This window comes from Ixodes scapularis, unplaced genomic scaffold, assembly GCF_016920785.2.
Source record: "Ixodes scapularis isolate PalLabHiFi unplaced genomic scaffold, ASM1692078v2 PGA_scaffold0__279_contigs__length_252992795, whole genome shotgun sequence".
Lineage (NCBI taxonomy): Eukaryota > Metazoa > Arthropoda > Arachnida > Ixodida > Ixodidae > Ixodes > Ixodes scapularis.
In genome coordinates, this window is record NW_024609835.1 from 32975148 (window position 1) to 32994958 (window position 19811).

Here is a 19811-nt window from a genome sequence, read left to right on the forward strand (position 1 = left end):
AAATTCGAAACTTGAGAATTCAGTATTTGTGAAGTAAAAAAAACAATTTCCAAATGCCAAATTTGAAGTTCCCGCACGATCCGCGCCAATGTAGTGACGTCATATATTGAGCCGTCCTGCAAGTCAAGCTTCTCCGATGCCTTGGAACCGCCGCCACTCGAAGTGTCGTGTTTGCCGGCTTCTGGCAAATAACCAGCTGCGAGCAGAAGACACTTGACTTTCAAGTTTGAAGTTCTTTTAGGGCCCTCCCAGTGATTGCAAATTCTTTGAAACGGTGTGAGGACAAAGAGAATTCGCAGTGGACTTTTGTGAGCGATATGGGGAACCATGTCGCACCGGTTCTGAGTGAAAGGCTGCCCCGGCAAACCCACAACCGAAACTACGATACAGACACCAAACCCAGTTGTTTTGACCATTAGACGATTTCCTTTTCGAAGTCTGAGAGGTCATAGGGCAGTTAAAAATGATGACTACTTTTGATTCCCCGACTCGCTGATCATCCTCTGCACATGTGTGAGCGCCGTCATGTTTTCCGAGGGAGGATAAAAAGCCATGAGGCGACATCTTTTCGGACTCCGATTTTCGGTATTTCAAAAAGAAAGGCCATAGTGTGTTTGCAATTGTTGAAAACATGTTTTATGAATGCCGTTATTAAATGTTATGGAAATGTCGCCTACAAAGCTTCTATATTTCATAATATTTGACGTTGCAAATCAAAAGAAGTGAGGTGGTGAGGAGCAGGAGAGAAAAGCACGAAAAATAAAAAAGGCGTGCGTGCCGTGTGGGTAAATATTTTTTTTTTTTTTTTTTTTTTTTTGCGTTGAGGTATTTTTTTGCGTGTCTATGACTACAACTTGCATAATTGTAGACAACAACATAAATATGACCTTTGGGGTGTCAGTGCCCTTCCAACGTTTCTATGAGGTTCTTACAAGCGAAGCTTGGGGCAGATTAGCAGAGAAGGGCAAAAAAGAAAAGGCGACATATATTCCTAAAACGCTTTGGAACTCGCGCTTTTGTCCTTTGAGGGTGATTGTTGTACGTAAGGACTGTGACGGCAACAGTTAAACGACAATGTAACTATTGGAGTACTGAACTGATGAGGTCAGTATGGTTATAGCCTCTCTGAATGCAGGTTGTAAAGTAGTGTATAAAGTGTAAAGCACTGAAGCACCTGTTATTGCAAGGTGTAACATTTACAGCATTGTTTTTTAATTACTTTTCAGGCTGTTCTTATTCAAATTTGCTCGAATGGTTGAGAAGGTGATTACTTGCATCATTTTGAGAGTTCTCTCGCCTTTCTCTTGCATGCAGTACCTTTAGATCAGGCCTGCCGGGCTGAACTTTGCAACCTATTTTCCGAGAAAAGCAATTCTACCATTCACACTGAGAATTCAATCCTCAATGTGAATTGTAGAACTGTCATAAAAGTTTTATCCATGAAAAAAAAAAAGGGAAATGCATTGCGTGTAAGCAAGCCACACGCGCAGCAGGTGTGTCTGCAGTGGCAGACATTGACTTTTGCGCGTCAGCCGCTATAGCCCTAGCGCCGCTCTTCACTGCACCAAACACTCAAACTGACGTCACGCAGCGACGCACGCTGTCTCACATGTGCCAGGTGTTTGCAGCTACGATAGCCCGCGAGTGTGTGCGTGCAGTTGATTGACCGTGCGACTGCACGCTTCTTCTCCCTCCCGTGCGGTGCTGCTGCCCTGGCCCCAGTACAAGGAGGCCTTCATGAAGGCCAACCCCGACTTCAAGTGGTGCAAGATGCCCACGCCAACGACGCGCACCCTGCTGACGCGCACCAAGGGGGGCAAGGGGGACTCTCTGCGCTGGAGCCCCGACCACCCCCGGGCCGAGGAGAATCACGCTGAGGGGGACCTGCCGCGCCTGCCCACGCCCAAGGGAAACCACCCCCGTGAGTGCACCCCCGATACGCTCGTTGTGCTTCACTGCTTCAACCAGTTAAGCCTGGTTCAGACATTAACGTTAGTGTGCTACTGATGGCATTAATGTTGTTTAGGGCTGCTTACGACAAGATAGTTGCTATGACAACCATAATAGGATGCAAGGAGTCGTGATGCAGTTGGTCACACTCAAGTACAATTGTCTGAACCAGCTTTTAAGTGTATCACAAGGGACAGAGTGGCACCGACAGTCCCCTCAGCCCTGTACTGCCACAGTGTCCATTTTCAAAACATAGTGGGGCAAAGCGAGGAAAGTTTGTTGTGGCAACAGCTTTCAGCCAGCGGGGTTGAAAATGTTTGGACATTAAAAAAACAAGCAATCCCCCCCCTCCCTCCAATGTATGGTGCCACTGTCTCGAGTATGGTGAGCATCAGCCTTTCTGAAGCTTGAAAATGTGAAAGTAACATCATTTATAGCATGAAAGTTATGTCTGTTAATTTTTTTCTTTTTTTTCTATGTCAATTCAATAACTTTTCACTGTGCTTAACATGTGTAGTGGCAGGATGGATGTATTCCTCAAATTTGTGGCAATGCTTGGTTGATGGCTTTTTATAATGATCAGTTAGAAATGCAGCTGTACTGAAAGTATCCAGCGCATCTGAGAGCATGAATGTGCGAAATTTTCTGGCCTGGCACATGCTAGTGTTGAAGTCACACATGCTCTTAATATTACTCTTGGGGATATGCTCATCTTTCTTCCAGTTCTCCAGTTGACATAGCACCTCTACAAAAGCTGTTCTGAGCTTGTTAGGAAAGGTTAATTTCACCTAGAGTAGCTGCGTAGTTCCGTAAGTGGGAGGAGAGAACTACTTTTGTGCAACCAGTGAATAATTTTTTATCTGTAGCAGTGAGGGAAAGCAAGTATGGCAGTGCTACTTCTCATGACCCTTGCCCGTTTCGCCAGCATGGTAGAAGCAACCTGCCGATTGGACAGCTTCTGCATACAACTTAGGATTAAAAATGGTCACATGACTACCCTCCCCTCCCTTTGTCTATCGGAGTGTGTTGGTGTAGGGAAAAGGGATGCAATAGATTGCTGTGCCATTGGTCTTTCTGTAATTTTGCCAGCAAGGCTGCTGGATATTGTTGTAGAACTACACCAGGGTGAAGGAACAAACTCAAATACTTCAAGGACCCAGGCAGTGTGTTGCACTGTCCGTCTGGAGTTAACCTGATTCTTGGGAGGTTTAGTCGGTCACGCAGAACATATTGCTTATTTTGATTAGTGTAGAGGAGCGTCGAACTTTCGGCAGCACCCTGTGTAGCGTCGTCATTGTTGTAGTATTATTTCTGTCATGAAATATGCGAAACATAGTTTGATTTCCCTCGCTGCTACGCACTTTGGAGAATGACACAGTGTACCGGATCAACAAGTCGGTCACTCATTGGCCGTCGTTGTTGCGTACCACATCCCAAAATGCCGCTATACACCTTTTGCACCGACCTTTGTTTATTCACTTCCGAGCGCCTCTCACGTGAGTTCACTTGACCACCTCGCGGAGGTGATGGCCAGAACTGACTATTGTGTGGGATAGTGAGAACCTCAATTTATTTTACAGGGGAGCTGTTAAAAGCAAGTTTCCCCAAGATTGTGTCTGCCAGCAAATAAATGTCGACACAACACTCCGGACAGCTATTGCCGTCCGTGAGCGACAGCGGCAACCTTACAACTGGGTTGCTGGTTGTCTGGTTGCCGCCATTGCTCATAGATGGCGGCAACCTTTCGAGCCTTTGCACTCTGGCTTGCCGACTTGCGGCCAGCCATTACTTCATTTCCACCATAGTACAGCTTCGCTGGTGTTGCTTCTTCACCAGAGTGGAAAGGCTGAAGTTTTTGTAGTACGGCTACTTGGGGTGCCAATAAGTAAAGCGATCAAAGGCGGCTCCTCAATTTTACGGCATTTACCTCCGCCCCATTTCGTATGTGAGAGCCACCGCCTCGGAGCAACATACTGTGCCGCGTTTTCACTTGGACTTTTCATAAAGGGCAGTTCTAGAACGTCGATTTTGTTTTCTAGGAGACCCGACGGGAGGAGACCGACGGGAGGATGGCGTGGCCGACGCCGTCGAGGAGCGGCGCGTGAAGCTGGGCCCGGCCATTTCGACAACGGAGCCGCCGCCGCCGCCGCCGCCGCCTCCTGTTACGGCAAACCCTGCCCCGGCGGCGCTTAACCCTCCCATGAGCTGCAAGCCCCCCAAGAAGCGCTACCTGGAGAACATGGAGAACGGCACGTACGGGTCGGGCAGCGCGGCGGCGGCCAGGGTCAAGTCGGACTCGTCCCCGTCCCCCTCGCCTTCCCCTTCGCCCGCGCCCTGTGGCGTGGCCCAGCCCGCCGGCCGGACTTCAACCGACCAGCAGACGAACAATGCCTGCACGGCTCTCCTCGAGCTGGCTGAGGTTGGTTCCTTCCCCCGATGCATTTTTACGCAGAACAACTTTTGTCGTTCATTTTCGTGTGAGAAACCTTACGTTCGTCTGTAACGTCACGTTTGCCGTTACACGTAGTGTAAAGCCGAATACAGCATATATACGTACGTAGGTCAGTGGGCCTATGTACGTGTTTCTGTGGGTCTACTGCGTACGTAGGCCCACAGACCGAATTGTTTAAAGACATTTTGACCTCTGTCGGGTATCGAACGTGGGACACCTTGCTCATTAATTTTAATGTTCTACCCATTGCACCACCGGCGCTGATAGCTCGAGGGTTACCACAGTTATTATGCGCCCGTGTTAGCACAAACATTTATGCGAGCTCGATCAAACCACACACTCTGTGTGCCGTTTGCGACAGGCATGTAGCGAGGATTTTGTTTCAAGGGGGGGCCCATCCATGACAAAAAGCTGTATGAGGGGGAGGGGGGAGAGGAGGCCCCAGCAAAATAGAAAATTTCAGGGGGGGCGGAAAGCCCGGGCCCCATGCCCCCCCCCCTTCCCCCCTGGCTACGTGCTTGGTTTGCGAGTGAGGCTGATGCTAGCGGGGCAGGCCTGGCACAAACCACACACATCATGTGTGGTTTTCTCTCTAGACGTTCTGTGCTCGGTCATTGTCGGCAGTATCGAGCTTGTGTAAACTTTTTGCTAAAATGTTTGTGTGGCTCTGTACTCGGTTTGCTCTTAGGCTGACATTGCAGCGGAAACTACACAGAGACTGGACCAATCGATTGTTGGCTCTGTGCCATGTGAGAGGACTTCCCACATGTCTTTGCTGCAGGCGAGCGAGAGGGGAATACTTACTTTCATCTGCTCCAGAGCTGCTATCAGGCAGAGTCTATGGTTTTTGCTCCCTACACTTCGCTTCACTTGAAGTGGAAGCATAGCAAAAGCTAGAAGATCTAGCTGTGGGCTTTCAGCAGCCCTGGCAAGCACGCAGGCTTGCGCAGTTGCAAGCATTGTCTAGGCCAACATGCTTGTATCTTTGCCCTCGTTTTCAGATATAGTGAAACATACCGTAGTATAATCTGTTATTTGTCAGGGTGTCCAGTGACAGGGAAAACCGAGAATCGACAGGAAAATTTTAATTACCGGGAAAAATCGAGGAATCGTCAGGGATATTGTCAGAAAGCGAGCCCAGTCAGGGAAAATGAGCTGGAAACGCCATCGAGTGCCCTGAGCAAAAACTTGGACTTTGGGGCAGAAAAATGGGCAATAAATTATGCTTAGAGCGGTGTGTGGGCTCTGCTCGCCCGATGTAGAGGGCTCTGCTCGCTCGATGCAAAGGAAACAACCGACAAATCCAGTTTGAGCCTTGGATTGGATTGAGGGCGCGACACTAGGCTAGATCCAGTTAGAGCTACTAGATTTAGTAACAAATGGAAAAGCCGCAGACCCCAATCCAATCCAAGCCGAAAGTATCCGACAGTTTCCGAAAGTGTGCATCTGGTGGCCATGCTGCCATTCGGTTATTGACTAGTGTGGTTGAGCGTCGTGTTTCCGGTAGTGGCCTCTTCACTGACGATGTCGGCGGCAAGAAAGTGCTGGTTTAATCCTGACTGAACTAACCCGAATGTTTCGGAATATGCAAGTTGGATTGAGTCCGTGCAAAATGATCCTCACAGTGCTCAAAGCCTTGTGTTGTTATGATATTTTACCACGTTGGTGGTCAGGGAGTTTCAGCTTTAATTGTCAGGGAAAACCTGGAAAAGTCAGGGAATTTTAAAATAAGAATTTGCTAGACACCTTGTTTGTGTTCTATAGTTTGTAAACATAAACATGATAAAATGAAGTAAAAAGGCATTCTTCAAAGAGACTTTTAGAAAAGGGGCGACGTGTGGACTGCTTCGTGGTGCGGGGCCTCCACAGCATAATGGCTGTAATATTCCCTTTTGTCCTCTGCTCCACTCTCAGCGTTTGGGTATAGTGCAGCCATTGGTTGGCATTGCTACCTTCGTTTTTCCTCCCTCCAGTTTCTGAACACTCGAATATGTGTTGAAAAAGAAGTCTTGGCTTCTGCATGTTGGTTACTGCTCTAATCTTGCAGGACTGAAACCGGTGTTTCTGTGCTTGGTGGAAACCACTAGCTCTTGCATGCTGTTGTTTCTGAAGAAAAAAAAAAAAAAAAAAATAAGGAAGTTGTTTGCAATTTCTAGCTTAAATTCCACATAAAAAAACATTAATCTTAAGAAATATTTGGAATTGCCTTTATTGCCCCTTTTAAAGATAAGTAGGAGCATGACTCCCATACTATGTTTTTATCATGAGTTACCGCTTTTGCACACATGCCTGGAACCCTAAAAGCCAGCAAGGAAAGATCTGAATACCAGCTAGGAGTGTGTGCCATTGCAACTATAAAATAGCTGAAGACAAAGTTCATAAACATGCAGGCAAGAATGGGACAAATATGCACGTCCCTCGTCTCTTGAGGCATGTGTGAAGGTCCTTTCCTCATTGTCTGTTTGTCTCCAGTTTAAGTGACTGTAAAATAATGAGTATCCACCCGTTCCACAATAAGCGGCCACCCTTCAATTTTTGTAACATTCAGAAAATGCACGAAGGACATATCTTTGCATATTGTTGACCTAAGGAGCACCCATCCCCCAGATTTTATGATTATCTCCAAATTTGGAGTGGGCACTTGCTCGGGATTTTACGGTAGGTACAAAATGGTGTCATCATTTATAGCGATAGTTGTTATGGGCTCTTTCCACCTCTGGAAATGACGTCCATTGTTGATGTTGTTGTAGTTGTCATTGTAGTTGTAGTAGTTGATGTTGTAGTTGGCTATGTAAGGCGTCCTTCGTCGATGCTGCCAATTCCTCGAAAAAGATTGCCCGCCACCCGCGGGAATCGACCCTGGGTCTGCTGCGTGCGAAGCGGAGTTGTTTCCACTCAGCTACACCAGCAGTGTTCTCTGAAAAGAGATAATAGCCTGATAATAAAATGTCGTCGTAACACTATCAATGCCAAGAGTTTGTGCCGAGTGGCACGCTTTCACGCGCTCCGGAACAAAAAAGAAACAAAAGCGTTTGGAACAAAACAAAAGTGTAGAAACAAAACATATCTCTATTTTCTTCAAAACGCCTTTGTTCATGCACTCCATGGCGCGTGAATGCAACACCAATTCCTAATTCGATTTCACGGGGACGTGTCGCAGCTATCGCCGTGACTCTACTGCGGATTAAAGCTGGACTGTTCAACGTTCTTTGCATTGTGCACGAGGTTGGGTGCTAGGTTCGTAGACTCCCATGTATTCAAATGAATGTCATTTTTTAATTTCTTCTTTTCTTTATGTGGTTCGGTCTTATTACTCTTTCCTTCGACATCTCCCTTTTAGTCTGCTCCGCTCCCTTTTCTACTGATGTTGTTTGCGCAATTCTATTATGCTTTCAATCTTGGTTTGTCTATATTTTACTAAAATCGTTCCCTATGAATGCTCCTACACTTTCTTTGACATACCCTCCATTCTGGTTGGTTTTAGACTGACGTTAAAATCACTGGGGGTCTCTGCTTGCAAGACGTTGCACCCATTTCCCCTCGAACTCCCTCGTTTCGAGTGTTCTTACGTGCCCCTCACACCAACATGCCCAAGTTTTTTTGCGTCATCTCAAAGTTCGACTAAACTTCCCATCTCGCGCCCGACTTTTTCCTCCTCCTCACGACGCGTTTTGGACTTCCCCAGGGATGCCAGACGACCAAGAAACCCGCCTGCCGGCCGAAGCCCCCTGACTTCGGTCCAGCCACGGAGTCTCGAGAGGGCGGCAGTAGTCCGCCGGCCAGCGTTGCTCCCCGAGGTTTCGGCCCCATCCCCATGTTCGACGTATGTGCAGCCAACCGCATCATCGACCAAGCCTTCAGCCAGACGGCGCCGACGACCACGGCCGGCCCCGCGTCGGTCACCGCGGCTCCGCCCTTTCTGGCGACGACTGCCGCGCCTCCTGCCATCGCGACTGCGTCAAACGCTGCGCAGACAACTGCCGGCGCTCCGGCCGGAGGCTTCTTCAACGTGTCGTCCGCCAAGAGTTTGGCGCAGTCACTGAGCCGCGCAGAAGACGAGGAAGAGCCACTCAACCTGTCGAAGGAGAAGCCGACGACGACCATCAAGGCCTGCCAGCAGGACATCATCGACCACATCATCGAGAAGTTCCTGTGCGGCCCCAGCAACGTGGCCCCACTGGACGGCACCGTCTTCTCGGCCGACGGATCTTCGCGACACCCCGAGGAGAACGTGGCCCTGGCGGCCGCCATTGCGGGCGCTCAGCCGCAGCCTCGTGCCGCCCTTCCGCCTCCGTCTGGGGACGGGGAGGACTCGGCCGAGTCCCCCAGGAGACCTAGCAAGGCGGGTGTGGCTCGGAGAAAAGGGCCTTCAGCGTCGTCACCGAACAAGCGGGCCCGTCTGGCGCAGGTGAGTCGCCCTCTCGCGTTTTTACGGAGAACGATGTGCGTAAGTGCGCGACGGGCGTTCGTTGCGACGTTGCTTGAAAGCGTGAAGTGGCGTAGCGGCGAATTCGGCCGCGAAGTTAGCGTGTCTTTTGGAGCCTGCCGAAGTTAGCGTGTCTTTTGGAGCCTGCATGAAATAGAATTCATCTGTTGACTCTTGGTAATTCAGTCGCGTTATTCAATATTTGGGTTAGTTTGAACGATGGTGTGGTTTTAGCAGTCAGATATGAGTTAAACGCAGAAACTGTGTGGTAATTCAAAGTTTAGCTCGTGGGTCTGGTTCATTTTAAAGATTTTTTCTGTGCTCTGGAATTCTGGCAACCCCGGGAGCAGGAAAAAGCCTCATGATTATACTAACAAAGCTGAAATTGTAGCTAATCTACTGGTTCCATGGTCTGCAAAGGAACAAACTGCAGTTAAGTGGCTAATCCGCTAGTTATGCCACGGTAAGCCAAGCGTGGCAGCGGGTGTACCTCTGTATCATTGCAGCATTTCCACAAAAGTTACAGGAGCAATCGGTAGATGACGCCACAAACACTACTCTTGGGCAACTTGGTCGTCAATGTCTGAGCCCATGGTTAGAAATGTCAAGTAGGTTACAATTTTTCACAGGAATGGTGAGCTGTGACTTGAATTTTCGGAAGTTACCATCTGCCCCTAAAATACTGAACTTGAAATGTGTGCCAAATTGAGAACCAAAAGTCTAAACATTTCCAGCTAGACCTTTTTGAAAATAGTAAGAGTGCACATGCATAGCTTTGATAGACACCGAAGATGCGCGAGAGTGGAGATTCCGAAAACTCTGGATATGAGGTGTTTTTACTCAAATACAGAACCGCTTCAGCTTCCGTTTAAGACGTGTGGGACACATAAAATGTGTTTAGGCTCACGACAACCTAGAAAGCTATAACGACGCTCTCCAACGAGCACCTGTCGATATTCTGTACCTCGGAGATGAAACGTCACTATAGGAGCTCAAATCAAAGGATCCGACATCATCCACAGTCCTCACTGCAGCTGGCATGCAACAAACAAGAAGCAAAAGCAGTTTAATCGTGCTATTGAAGCTCTCTTTGTAGTGGTCCTGAATGTCAGCAGGACGCCATGGTATGACAAGTGCCACTGCCATGTGGAGCTTTATTTCTGATAGCTCACCAGCTTGGGAGAAAGTGCAAAGCAATATCGAAACTGAAGCTATAGTTCTTCGGCTATCCACGGGATGGCGCAATCTGTTCCTGCGCAACAAATTTGGGTTTCGTTGGGGTGCAGAAACCATCATTAAGGATGATTGACGACCTGTGAACGTGGTCCGGAAAGGGTTAACCCAGAATCCTTCTCCACCAGGAGTAACTTGAACTTCACACTGCCATTTAGAAAAATTTAAAGAAATGATGCCGAAATCGCTGCTGTGACTAGGCTGATTCTCGACAAAATGAAAAAGCATGCTACGGTACTGCAGTATGCTTTTACAGTATCTTTTTAGGAGCAACACCATCTAGATAGTGAGGCAATAGTGCCCGATTTTTTGTGTCGCCTACCAGAGGCCTGCGTTTGGCCGGCACTCGTGTCCTCACCGATAGAGCGCAATTACCCCCCGAAGCAACACTCGTGTCCAACCTGTGCCCTCCACTGGCCCCTGGCTGGTGACCGAGAAAATCCAGCACTGTGGTCTTGTTGCCCATAACCACCGACAAAGGGGGAACGATAGGGCGTCTTTTGCATACGCCTCCAGCAAGCGCTCGGTGCCTTTTGCCGCGCTGTATGCGCACGTTTGACACCTACGGGATGCCCAAGCGTTGTCGAAGGTAGCAATCGTGTGCCGGAGGCAGGACAAAAAAGACTCCTCCCCCCTTTCCCATCCAGTCAGTGAGTGTGGGAGGTGTCGTGGAAGAGATTGTGACCCTCTCGGGCGGGGGTCTGTTCCTCAGGCGCAGGACGAAGACGGCGGCAGCAGCCCTGAGCGCGGGGAATGTGCGGGGTCTCGCAAGAGCCAGCGGTCGTGCAAGGGGCAGCGCTACCAGGCCCTGCTTTCGGAGGGGGTGCTGCCCGGGGCCGCCAAGGAGAGAAAGGGGGGCAAGAGGGGCGAGGGGGAGGAAGAGGACGGCGGCAGGGAGGAGGGCGAGGAGGACGCGGACAGGGGGCGCAGGAAGGGCTGCAGGGAGGAGGACGGCGGTGGCAAGGCGTCCAGGAAGGCCAGGTGAGTGCGGCGCGCTCTCTTTGTCTCGCTGCATTTGGTCGGTGGGACCGGGTCGGCCGCATATCTGTGGACTGTAGCAGAGACCGTGCCCGTCCCACGTGTCTCTGCAAACGGCTGTGCTATAAAAGCAGAATGTGACTTGTCAGCGTAATGGATCTGATGAAACAAAATCACATTGCAAGCATTACGTCGGCCTAGCTATAAATTTGGAGGCACTAAGGAGAAAGCTCTTCTTTGTAGCGGTTATTTTGCTTAAATGTTCTTTTCCAACTTGGCCAGGTGATCGAAAGTAGGCGAAAGAAAGGGGCCATCATGGTTGTGGGCAGAAGGAGTGAAAATAAGGCAGTTTGAATGTGCCACCTTTTGCGGTGGGTAAATGAACTTTCTCGCATGTGCACACATGTGCACATGTGTGCACATGTGCTTTGCTCAACTAATGTACTTCTGATGAAAGTTAAAGGGACCATGAAATGATTTTAAAATCGAGTTTCATCCACCGCACGTCGTAAAAGGTGTGAAAAGAAACACAAAAACACAAAAATAGGGAGCCCAAAAAAATTATTTGCTATAGAACTTTTAAAAGAAAACTGGACTCTTTTGCGCCTTCCTTCCTTCGCCTGTTCACTACGATGCATACGCGGAAATGGAGCACGTCAGCCAAATCCAGGTCGCCTATTGGGTAAGAGCCTACCTCACCAGCTCCGCGATCGTAAACAATAAATAGCCGGCGAATGTTTCCTAAAAGTTTTGTTAAATAATATTCAGATCTACATTTTGTAGCATAACTAGAGATGTGTGGCGAAAATTGCCAAATTTGATAATGCTGAGAGCCAAGCGCCATCTATCGTGTGGTAAACGAAGCAACTACTGCGCGTGCGCAGTAGGGCAGGGCCGCCAGTTACTTGGGTGACGGCGATCGACGAACATTTATTTTCTTTGTTTTCCTTCCTCTCAAAACTCTGACTGACTGAACGTTTATTTTTCTACGTGTTCTTCCCGCGCGTGCCGACTTCAAGCAGCAAGAAAACAGTACTTAAAACAGACCACGACGAACAAGAACGCTGGATTCACCGACTCCGACGAAGCGTATAGGCCTAGCAGGCATTCCGACTCGGCGCTGCGTTGCTTCGTCGCAAGACCGTCTGCCTACGACCGGCTGGCGTGCTAAATGGAATATGCCCGCGCGACCCTTGTGGACCCTTCCCGTATTATAGTTTGATCACTGACCTCAATTCTAGATTAAGAGGTGAGGAGGTCAATCTCTTCCCCTTGTTTTCCGAGGCAGTGTTGACGAACACTCGTCGAAAAGGGACTCTCGTCGATTCTATCTTCTTGTTTTGTGTGATATAGAGCTGAAATAAACGCCGTATGGATTGCCTTCGTAACACGGTATGTACACTTTGTTATTGGTATGCCATTTTTATTCTGACAGACTGCACGTCACTGTCGACCCCGGTCCAACCTTTCTTTGCCGAGTGTCGCGTCAGTATCGAGTTGCAATCGTAAAAGAACGGTCCCGAAGCGCTTACCAACAGCGCGAATACAAGACTTCCATCAAGCGCGCGCGTCCGCTCCGAGTGTAAACAGGTATTTACGTGGCTCTTGCTGACACTCGTAGTTCAAACGTATCTTTTTTAACGTCGGCTCGCTCCTGCATCTCCGAGGCCGCGAAAAACGCCATCTACGTCGCTTTGCAAACGACTGACACGGGCCGGCCCTTCTGCCAACAATGACGGGGTGGTTGACAAGACTCGCTGCACTTCCCAACAGGCATACCGGCGTATGGGACTAGTCCCATGCTGTCGCTGTAGCGCAACATATCTCATTGAATTTCGCTCAGCTGCGATGCGGCGATGAGAGGCGCCAATTCAGGAAATACGTCGGTGACATCAGCGCAGTAAAACCTACCGGCGCACCCCAACTCGTTGCCGCTAACACTCCCATCCTCCTACTGCCGAGAGAACTTCCGGTTCCGGAAACGGTCTACGTCACGGCTTCTTTTGCGGTCAGTTGGAGAGAATGAAAAAGTCGATATTTCAATAATTTTTTGTGTAAAAGTTAATAAACCGAGACGAAAACGGATGCCTGTTCGGCATTCAGTGAACATTGACGGTTTAATGTAAACGTTATCTGGAAAAAGTAAAAAGGTCATTTCATGGTCCCTTTAAGTATTGGGTTGCAGGAAGAGGAACAACTAGCAAATGGAAATTCTATTCACTCCAGGGATGTTTACTTCGTTAATGGATTCATTATTCGGGCTGTGGTCATTGCAAAGACATGAAATGCGTGGCGTCGTTTTTCTGAATTTTGTTCCTAATATAGGCTTACCAGTTTTTATGCCAAACTTGCTGCACACGCTGTCTAAACTGTTTCATTGAAACAGTGAAATAAAACGAAAAACGCGAATGGGCAGTTCGAGACGTCGCTGGCTATGTAGGATGGCAGTTTTGGGGCATAGCAGCTAAGCAGACAAACTCTACAAACAGAAAATAATACATATATATATAGAGGTCGGCATTTTAGTTTGCCGTCACTCACCCTCACCCTCACAGCCACACTCACCTCAGCCCCTCACTCACCCTCACAGCTGTACTCATCTTCAGCCCCTCACCCACCCTCATCCTCACAGTCACACTCACCTCCAGCCCTTCACTCACCCTCACGGACCCTCACGCACTCATGGCCCTCACAGCCCTTATGCACTCACTGCTCTCACGCACTCACAGTCTTCACAGCCCTCATTGCCCTCACGGTCCTCACACCCCTCACGGTCCTCACAGCCCTCACGCACTCATGGCCCTCACGCCCCTCACGCACTCATGGGCCTCACAGCCTCTCACAGCCCTCATGCACTCACAGCCCTGATCCGCTCATGGCCCTCACAGCCCTTATGCACTCACTGCTCTCACGCACTCACAGTCTTCACAGCCCTCATTGCCCTCACGGTCCTCACACCCCTCACGGTCCTCACACCCCTCACAGTCCTCACAGCCCTCACGCACTCATGGCCCTCACGCCCCTCACGCACTCATGGGCCTCACAGCCTCTCACAGCCCTCATGCACTCACAGCCCTGATCCGCTCATAGCCCTCACAGTCCTCAAGGCCCTCATGGCCCTCACGCATTCATGACCCACGCACTCGCTGCCCTCGCGGCTCTCACGCACTGTGGTTCTCCTTCGGTCCACTGCCTTTGGGAGTGTCACGTTCGCGGCGAGACGCTGTACCGCGAAGGGGGCTCGTACTCGTGTGGCATGCTGCTCGTTGAGCGCAATCAGACACCAGTCACGTTGGTCTTGGTGATAATCTCTGTTTATTTACAATACAAAACAAATAACAAGAAGACAGCAGCTATCAGCTGGTGAACGCTGTCGGTATGGAGATTGCCCACGGCCGAACGGTCGTTCACAAACATACAAAGGACGGGGTAATGCTCACCGGTGCACCAGACGGTTCCCCGTTGTCGCCGCCGCCAAATCCCATGAAGAAGAGGCGAGAGATACTGCTGTTCGGTGCTTTTAAGATGAGCGCGGGGGCGAAGTGGCCAATCAAGGAGCGACACGTCGATCTCCTTTCTGTGGGGGTTTGTTATAGCATCCTCTATCATACGCACCAGTGCTGCACCGGGGCACTGAGGTGCGCTCTTTCATATTCGATCAAGTGCACCGGTGCGCACCGGACGTCCTCGATCAACGAAGCGCACCCTCCCGGTGCGGCTTTTCGTTGCCCCAACGCGCACCAAGAAAATCGGCGGTGCGCCGGGGGGCAGTCCCATCAGGCATTGCGGCCAGGAGCGGGAATCGAGAAGATGGCGGGAGTAGCAGACACGCAGACTATCGAGATGGCGATCTTGCGAAAACGAACACGCCTCGCAGCTGCACTAGATGATTTCCTCGGGTCTTCTGACGGCGAGACGACGAGCTTCTCACCATCGCCGCGATTACTGGCGATTGCTGCGGTGGCAAGGAGCGCCCGAAAAGCACGAACTTCGTGGAAAGCGGCGCGAGGCGTTTCGATCACAGCGAGGTACGGCGATTATCTGGTGTTTCGTTTTCTTGAACCAATAATGATGGCCAACATATACATGTGGAATTGTCACCCGCTTTGCGACCCCATCGACAATCACGTCCACGATGTTTATTTCTGTGGGACCGTCAAATCCGCGAGTAAAAGAATAGAAGAAATTGACAGCAGACGGGCACCGTGCGCTGACCTACGCGAGAAAAAACGAACAAAACGCGAAGTGACGCAAGGTGGAGCTCGCCGTGGTGCACCGGCGCGGCGCAGTTTGTCCTCGATGTTGCACCGATATCGCGCTGCACGACCGAGGAGCGCTGTGCACTGTGCTGGTTTCAGGGCGATTCCGGTGCGAGTTGATCGAAGATGCTATTATGAAAATTGCCCCTAAGGGGGAGAAGAGAAAGCCACTCAAAGTGGTAAGCAGCGCCACCTCTCGCTACGTCAGCGCGGCCGCCACGCCGCGCCAAAACGCTGATGCGACAGAATGTTGAGGGATCACAATCCCCACAGCACTCATGGCCCTCACACCCATCACGCACTCACCGCCCTCACACACTCATAGCCCTTAGACCCCTCATACACTTACCGCCCTCATGCACTCACAGTCCTCACGGCCCTCACACACTCATGGTCCTCACAGCCCTCACGGCCCTCACAATCCTCACTCGCCACCCATGAGTTTTCGGGGTTCAGAAACTCACTCACCCTCACCTCACTTGTGAATAGGGGGGCGAGTGAGGGCCCTCTTGAGGGAGGTTTGCCGAGGTATGCATAGATCATTATGGATGTTCAATGGGACCAGCGTTTGTGAATGTACCAGCAAAGAGAACATTTTAACCAACAATATATCAATGAGGTTCTGCCTCACGACCATAGTTGAGTCACCTCATGGTGCTCAATGTGTCGTTGCAACATTACAGTGGAATTATTCATAAGGGGTGGAGGGTTATTTGTTTGCACTGCCAGGGACCGTTTCAGGTTCCTTCCACCATTAATTTAAACTGCCGTAATTTTATTGCCAATAAGATGTTTAAAGCATGTCTTATTTCCCAAATGCGTCGGTGGGTGGAACCACTTGCCTGGAAATGTTGTTTTGTCAACCTCAAAGGAATCTTTTTTTCTGTAGATTGTTGAAGAGAAAGATGTGCAACAATCTGTTGGCATATTTTTCTTTCATGTACATGATCGTTTGGTTTTCACTTTCATTGTCTGGTTAAGACACTTTTTTTTTTAATGCATGCTTTTTGTGATGCAGTATGCTTGCAAAGTGCACCTTACAATGCCACATACAGCTGTGCTTATACGTTTGTGGTGAAGAGCTTTATTCCCTCAATAATGCCTAATGCCAATATAACATTAAACAAAAAACCCTAGTTGACCTGAGTTTTGTTTGGAATTGCAGCAGAAACTTCGAACGCCAACAGGTAGCTAATTAGGTTTGATGTGTGCACATTACACTCCGCCATGTGAAGTGTACATCAAGACTCACACCTGGTATCTCACCATAGCAGTGATACTGCTTATGGCTTTATGGTGAAGCTGCTCACTTGCAGCATCACCTCTCGCAAAGTTGGTTCCTGTGCACGCGTGGTACACGCACTCGTAGTCGGTGGCAGGTTAAGAATGCAGTAGAAGCTCTAGCAGGCGCTCGTTGAACTTCTGCTGGGCTTTGGTTCTCGTGAGCTAAAGTGTCATCAAAGGCAAAAAGCTCTACATGGGGGCAGAGCATCTACTGCGTTCTACTTGTCGCTGACTATAGTTAGGGTTCGGAGTTTTCGGTTTAAACCGATAAAAACCGATAAAAGTATGCCGAATCCATTTTCGGAAATTCGGTTTTAATCGAAAAAGGTCAGTTTTTAGTTTTGGCATTTTCGATTTGAACTGATAAAAACCGATAAAAGTACATCAAATCCATTTTCTAAAATTCATTTTTAATTTGAAAAGGTCACTTTGACCTTCCAGTCGTACCGCAGAGCCGTGGCGAAAAAGTGGAACGACAGTGTCTATCGAAACGTGTCCGAATCAACTGGGATACAAGGATGCCATCACGACGTTTTGGTTTAATGTGGGCATCATCGATCGGAACGTGAAGTCCGAAATAGCCCATGACTTCGCCATGTACGAGCGTGTTTTCAAACTCGTAAGGAAGATTGACATGATGCAAGCTCTGCATGTTGTGTTGTGCTTCAAAACGTCGCACCGTGTCTCTTTCGGCGGTCACAATTGGTTGATTGGCCGATTTTGGCTCAGGCAGTGCTTAATCTCCTCAGCCTGCCAGTGTCCAGTGCTAGCAATGAGAGGGCATTCTCGAAGCTCAGGGTCATATTAACAGAAAAGAAAGAGTGCGGATCAACGAGGAGAACCTGAGAAAGTACATGTGTGTGTACTATAACAAGGTCACGTAATCCTGATGTACAGAAGATGAAGTTCCATGTTTTTTGGGCCTAAGCTTCATATCTGACGTGTCTGTACTTCTGTGTTTTGTTTTTCTTGTTTCTTTTACAATTTCACACATTTGCCAAATAGTGTGTCCATTTCTTTTTCAATGTATCTGTGCCGTTATTCTTTGAGTGATCACAAATATCAGAGCTACAAGGATCATCTGATCTGGTGTATGTTGGTGTTTGTTTTATATTTACCGAAAAAAGCCGATAAAATTTTGTGCGCATAAATATACGCCGAAAAAAAAAAAAACAACGAAAATTTAATTTTAAAATAAACACCGAAACAAGTACGCCGAATTTTGAAAAAAGTAGAAACCGAAAACGTGGAACCCTAACTATAGTGTACATGGGCAAATCGAGCTCATTTGTAGGCAGGGCATTAGTCTGTACTACTAGTAGGATTAAGTCTGTAGGCAAGCACTCGTAGCTCCACACACTCCTCTTGGTCTTACAGCCGAAACATTTTCCAAAGCAAGACAGCCTCATTATAACCATGGTCTGTATCATTGTAAAACCAATTAAAGTTAAAAAAAAGAAAAAAGAGCTGTGACTTTGAATTTTGTAATTTTTTCAGAATTTCAAATGAAATATATGTTGCTGGACAGGTCAGGTTCATTTTCACCACATAAAGGGGAAAGAGAGGAATACATGCGGGGCATAAGGTGAAGGTGCTGTTGTAGTGAGACTTTTGCATATTCTTCAAGCTGCTTTTACTACAAAGACATTTGGGAACTGAAGCACCAAAAAGGTTGGCGGCAAGGGCAAGCAAAGGGTCTATTTCTCGTTACTGGTCTATTATTGTCCATTTTTGCGCGAACTCTCGAAACTACGTTATCCGCGTGTCGGCCATACTGTCCGGACTTCTCGGAACACCTGGACGGAAGGCACGCGCTCGTTGCTGCGCAGTGGGAGCTTCAACCTGGACGCTCAGATCGCCGCCCTGCCCAAGTGCAGCATGGATTCCTTCACACGGCGGCGCAGCAACAAAAAGAAGTGCAAGGGAGGAGCGGAGGACGGGGAGTTTGCGTGCCGTGACGACCGCTTCCAGAGCGACACGGACCCGTCCAAGGACCCCGACTTCCGGCCCAGCCCGGCCGGCCGGCGTCCAAGGCATCGCAGCGAGTCCGGGGCCTCCAACACAGACAACGACGCCCCCGCCGACGGACCCGACAGTCCCGAAGAGGCCCCCTGCTCCCCGGGGGGAAGCAGGGACCTCGCTACGCCCAAGAAGTTCAAGACTGGGTGAGTGACGTCGAGTCGCCGGGCATCCCTGGTGTGCCACGCTCTGTTCAGAGGTCCTCGTGGGGTGTGGTGCAAACATTTATAGTGGCTGTCTGCTTCACAGACAAACATTATAAATCCCAACATTTTTTCAGCTTCGGTAGTGACTACAGTGCAACCCACTTATAACAATATCATATAAAACAATCAGTTTCTAGAGTTTCTAGACCAGAAATGATCAGTTTCTAGTCCAAACACAAGGATAATTAATCGGTTACTATAACAATCACATTTTTGGGTTTTCTCACTATCGTTATAGGTGGATTTTACTCTACACTAAACTGGGTGGTATTGATCCTTAAAGGGGCCCTGCAATCATACTTAAGCGTCTACCTTTTTTGCGGTTTCCACGTCTCTTGGGGTTCTGGCAAGCCAGCGGGCATGGAGAGAGTAACTAAATCTCAGTGCGTCATATTTTAACCGGACGACGCGGAAACCTCCTCCACCTACAAGGGCGACCTGCGTTGCCAAAAGCGCGTGATATGCGACGTGTTTGGTCCTCGACTTACTACTCGTCAGAACCGCTAAAATCTTTTTTTTTAGTCGAGATACAAAATATAAGTGTCGCGAATCATTTCAGTTATGTATGAAAGTAGTTTTTGATAAGTATTTTAGATCAGAAAACAAAACAAATGCAGTTTATAAAGTACGGAAACAAGAAATGACCCGTCGACATACCTGCCACCAAGCGGCGCGAAAAACGGCGCATACTAGAAAGGGCTAGTGGGATGAGGCGCGACGAACGGCGAGCGTAGAAAGCTTCCGGATGTACGCGGCGGCGCTGCGGTCGTATACTGGCTCGAGAATCCGACCGGTTCCAAGCGTTCTGAAGGCTCTTGGCGCAGGCTTGGCTGCCGATTTTGCCATTTGGCGGTATGGCAGCGCGAAGTGGCTCTTGTTCTGAACTGATATTTACCCCGTATCTGCTGTCGTTTGTGTTCAATGAAGTGTTATGCCGAATTAGTCTTTAATTGTGCAGCAAATGCAATGCGAGCCGCCCTGGCCGCCCGCTTCATACAGCCTAT

At 49.0% G+C, this 19811-nt stretch overlaps 1 protein-coding gene across 1 annotated transcript in view; it reads left to right on the forward strand.

Annotated features, from left to right (window-relative positions):
- The window catches only part of LOC8034602 (mediator of RNA polymerase II transcription subunit 1), a gene marked incomplete at its 5' end in the record, with an annotated part of 80715 nt that overhangs the window by 46237 nt on the left and 14667 nt on the right, over nucleotides 1-19811 (forward strand). The window contains 5 exons of the mRNA XM_040207998.3: nucleotides 1723-1921; nucleotides 3990-4369; nucleotides 8088-8810; nucleotides 10774-11042; nucleotides 18412-18747. Coding sequence (XP_040063932.3) covers nucleotides 1723-1921; nucleotides 3990-4369; nucleotides 8088-8810; nucleotides 10774-11042; nucleotides 18412-18747 — 1907 coding nt within the window. The remainder of the gene's footprint in view (nucleotides 1-1722; nucleotides 1922-3989; nucleotides 4370-8087; nucleotides 8811-10773; nucleotides 11043-18411; nucleotides 18748-19811) is intronic.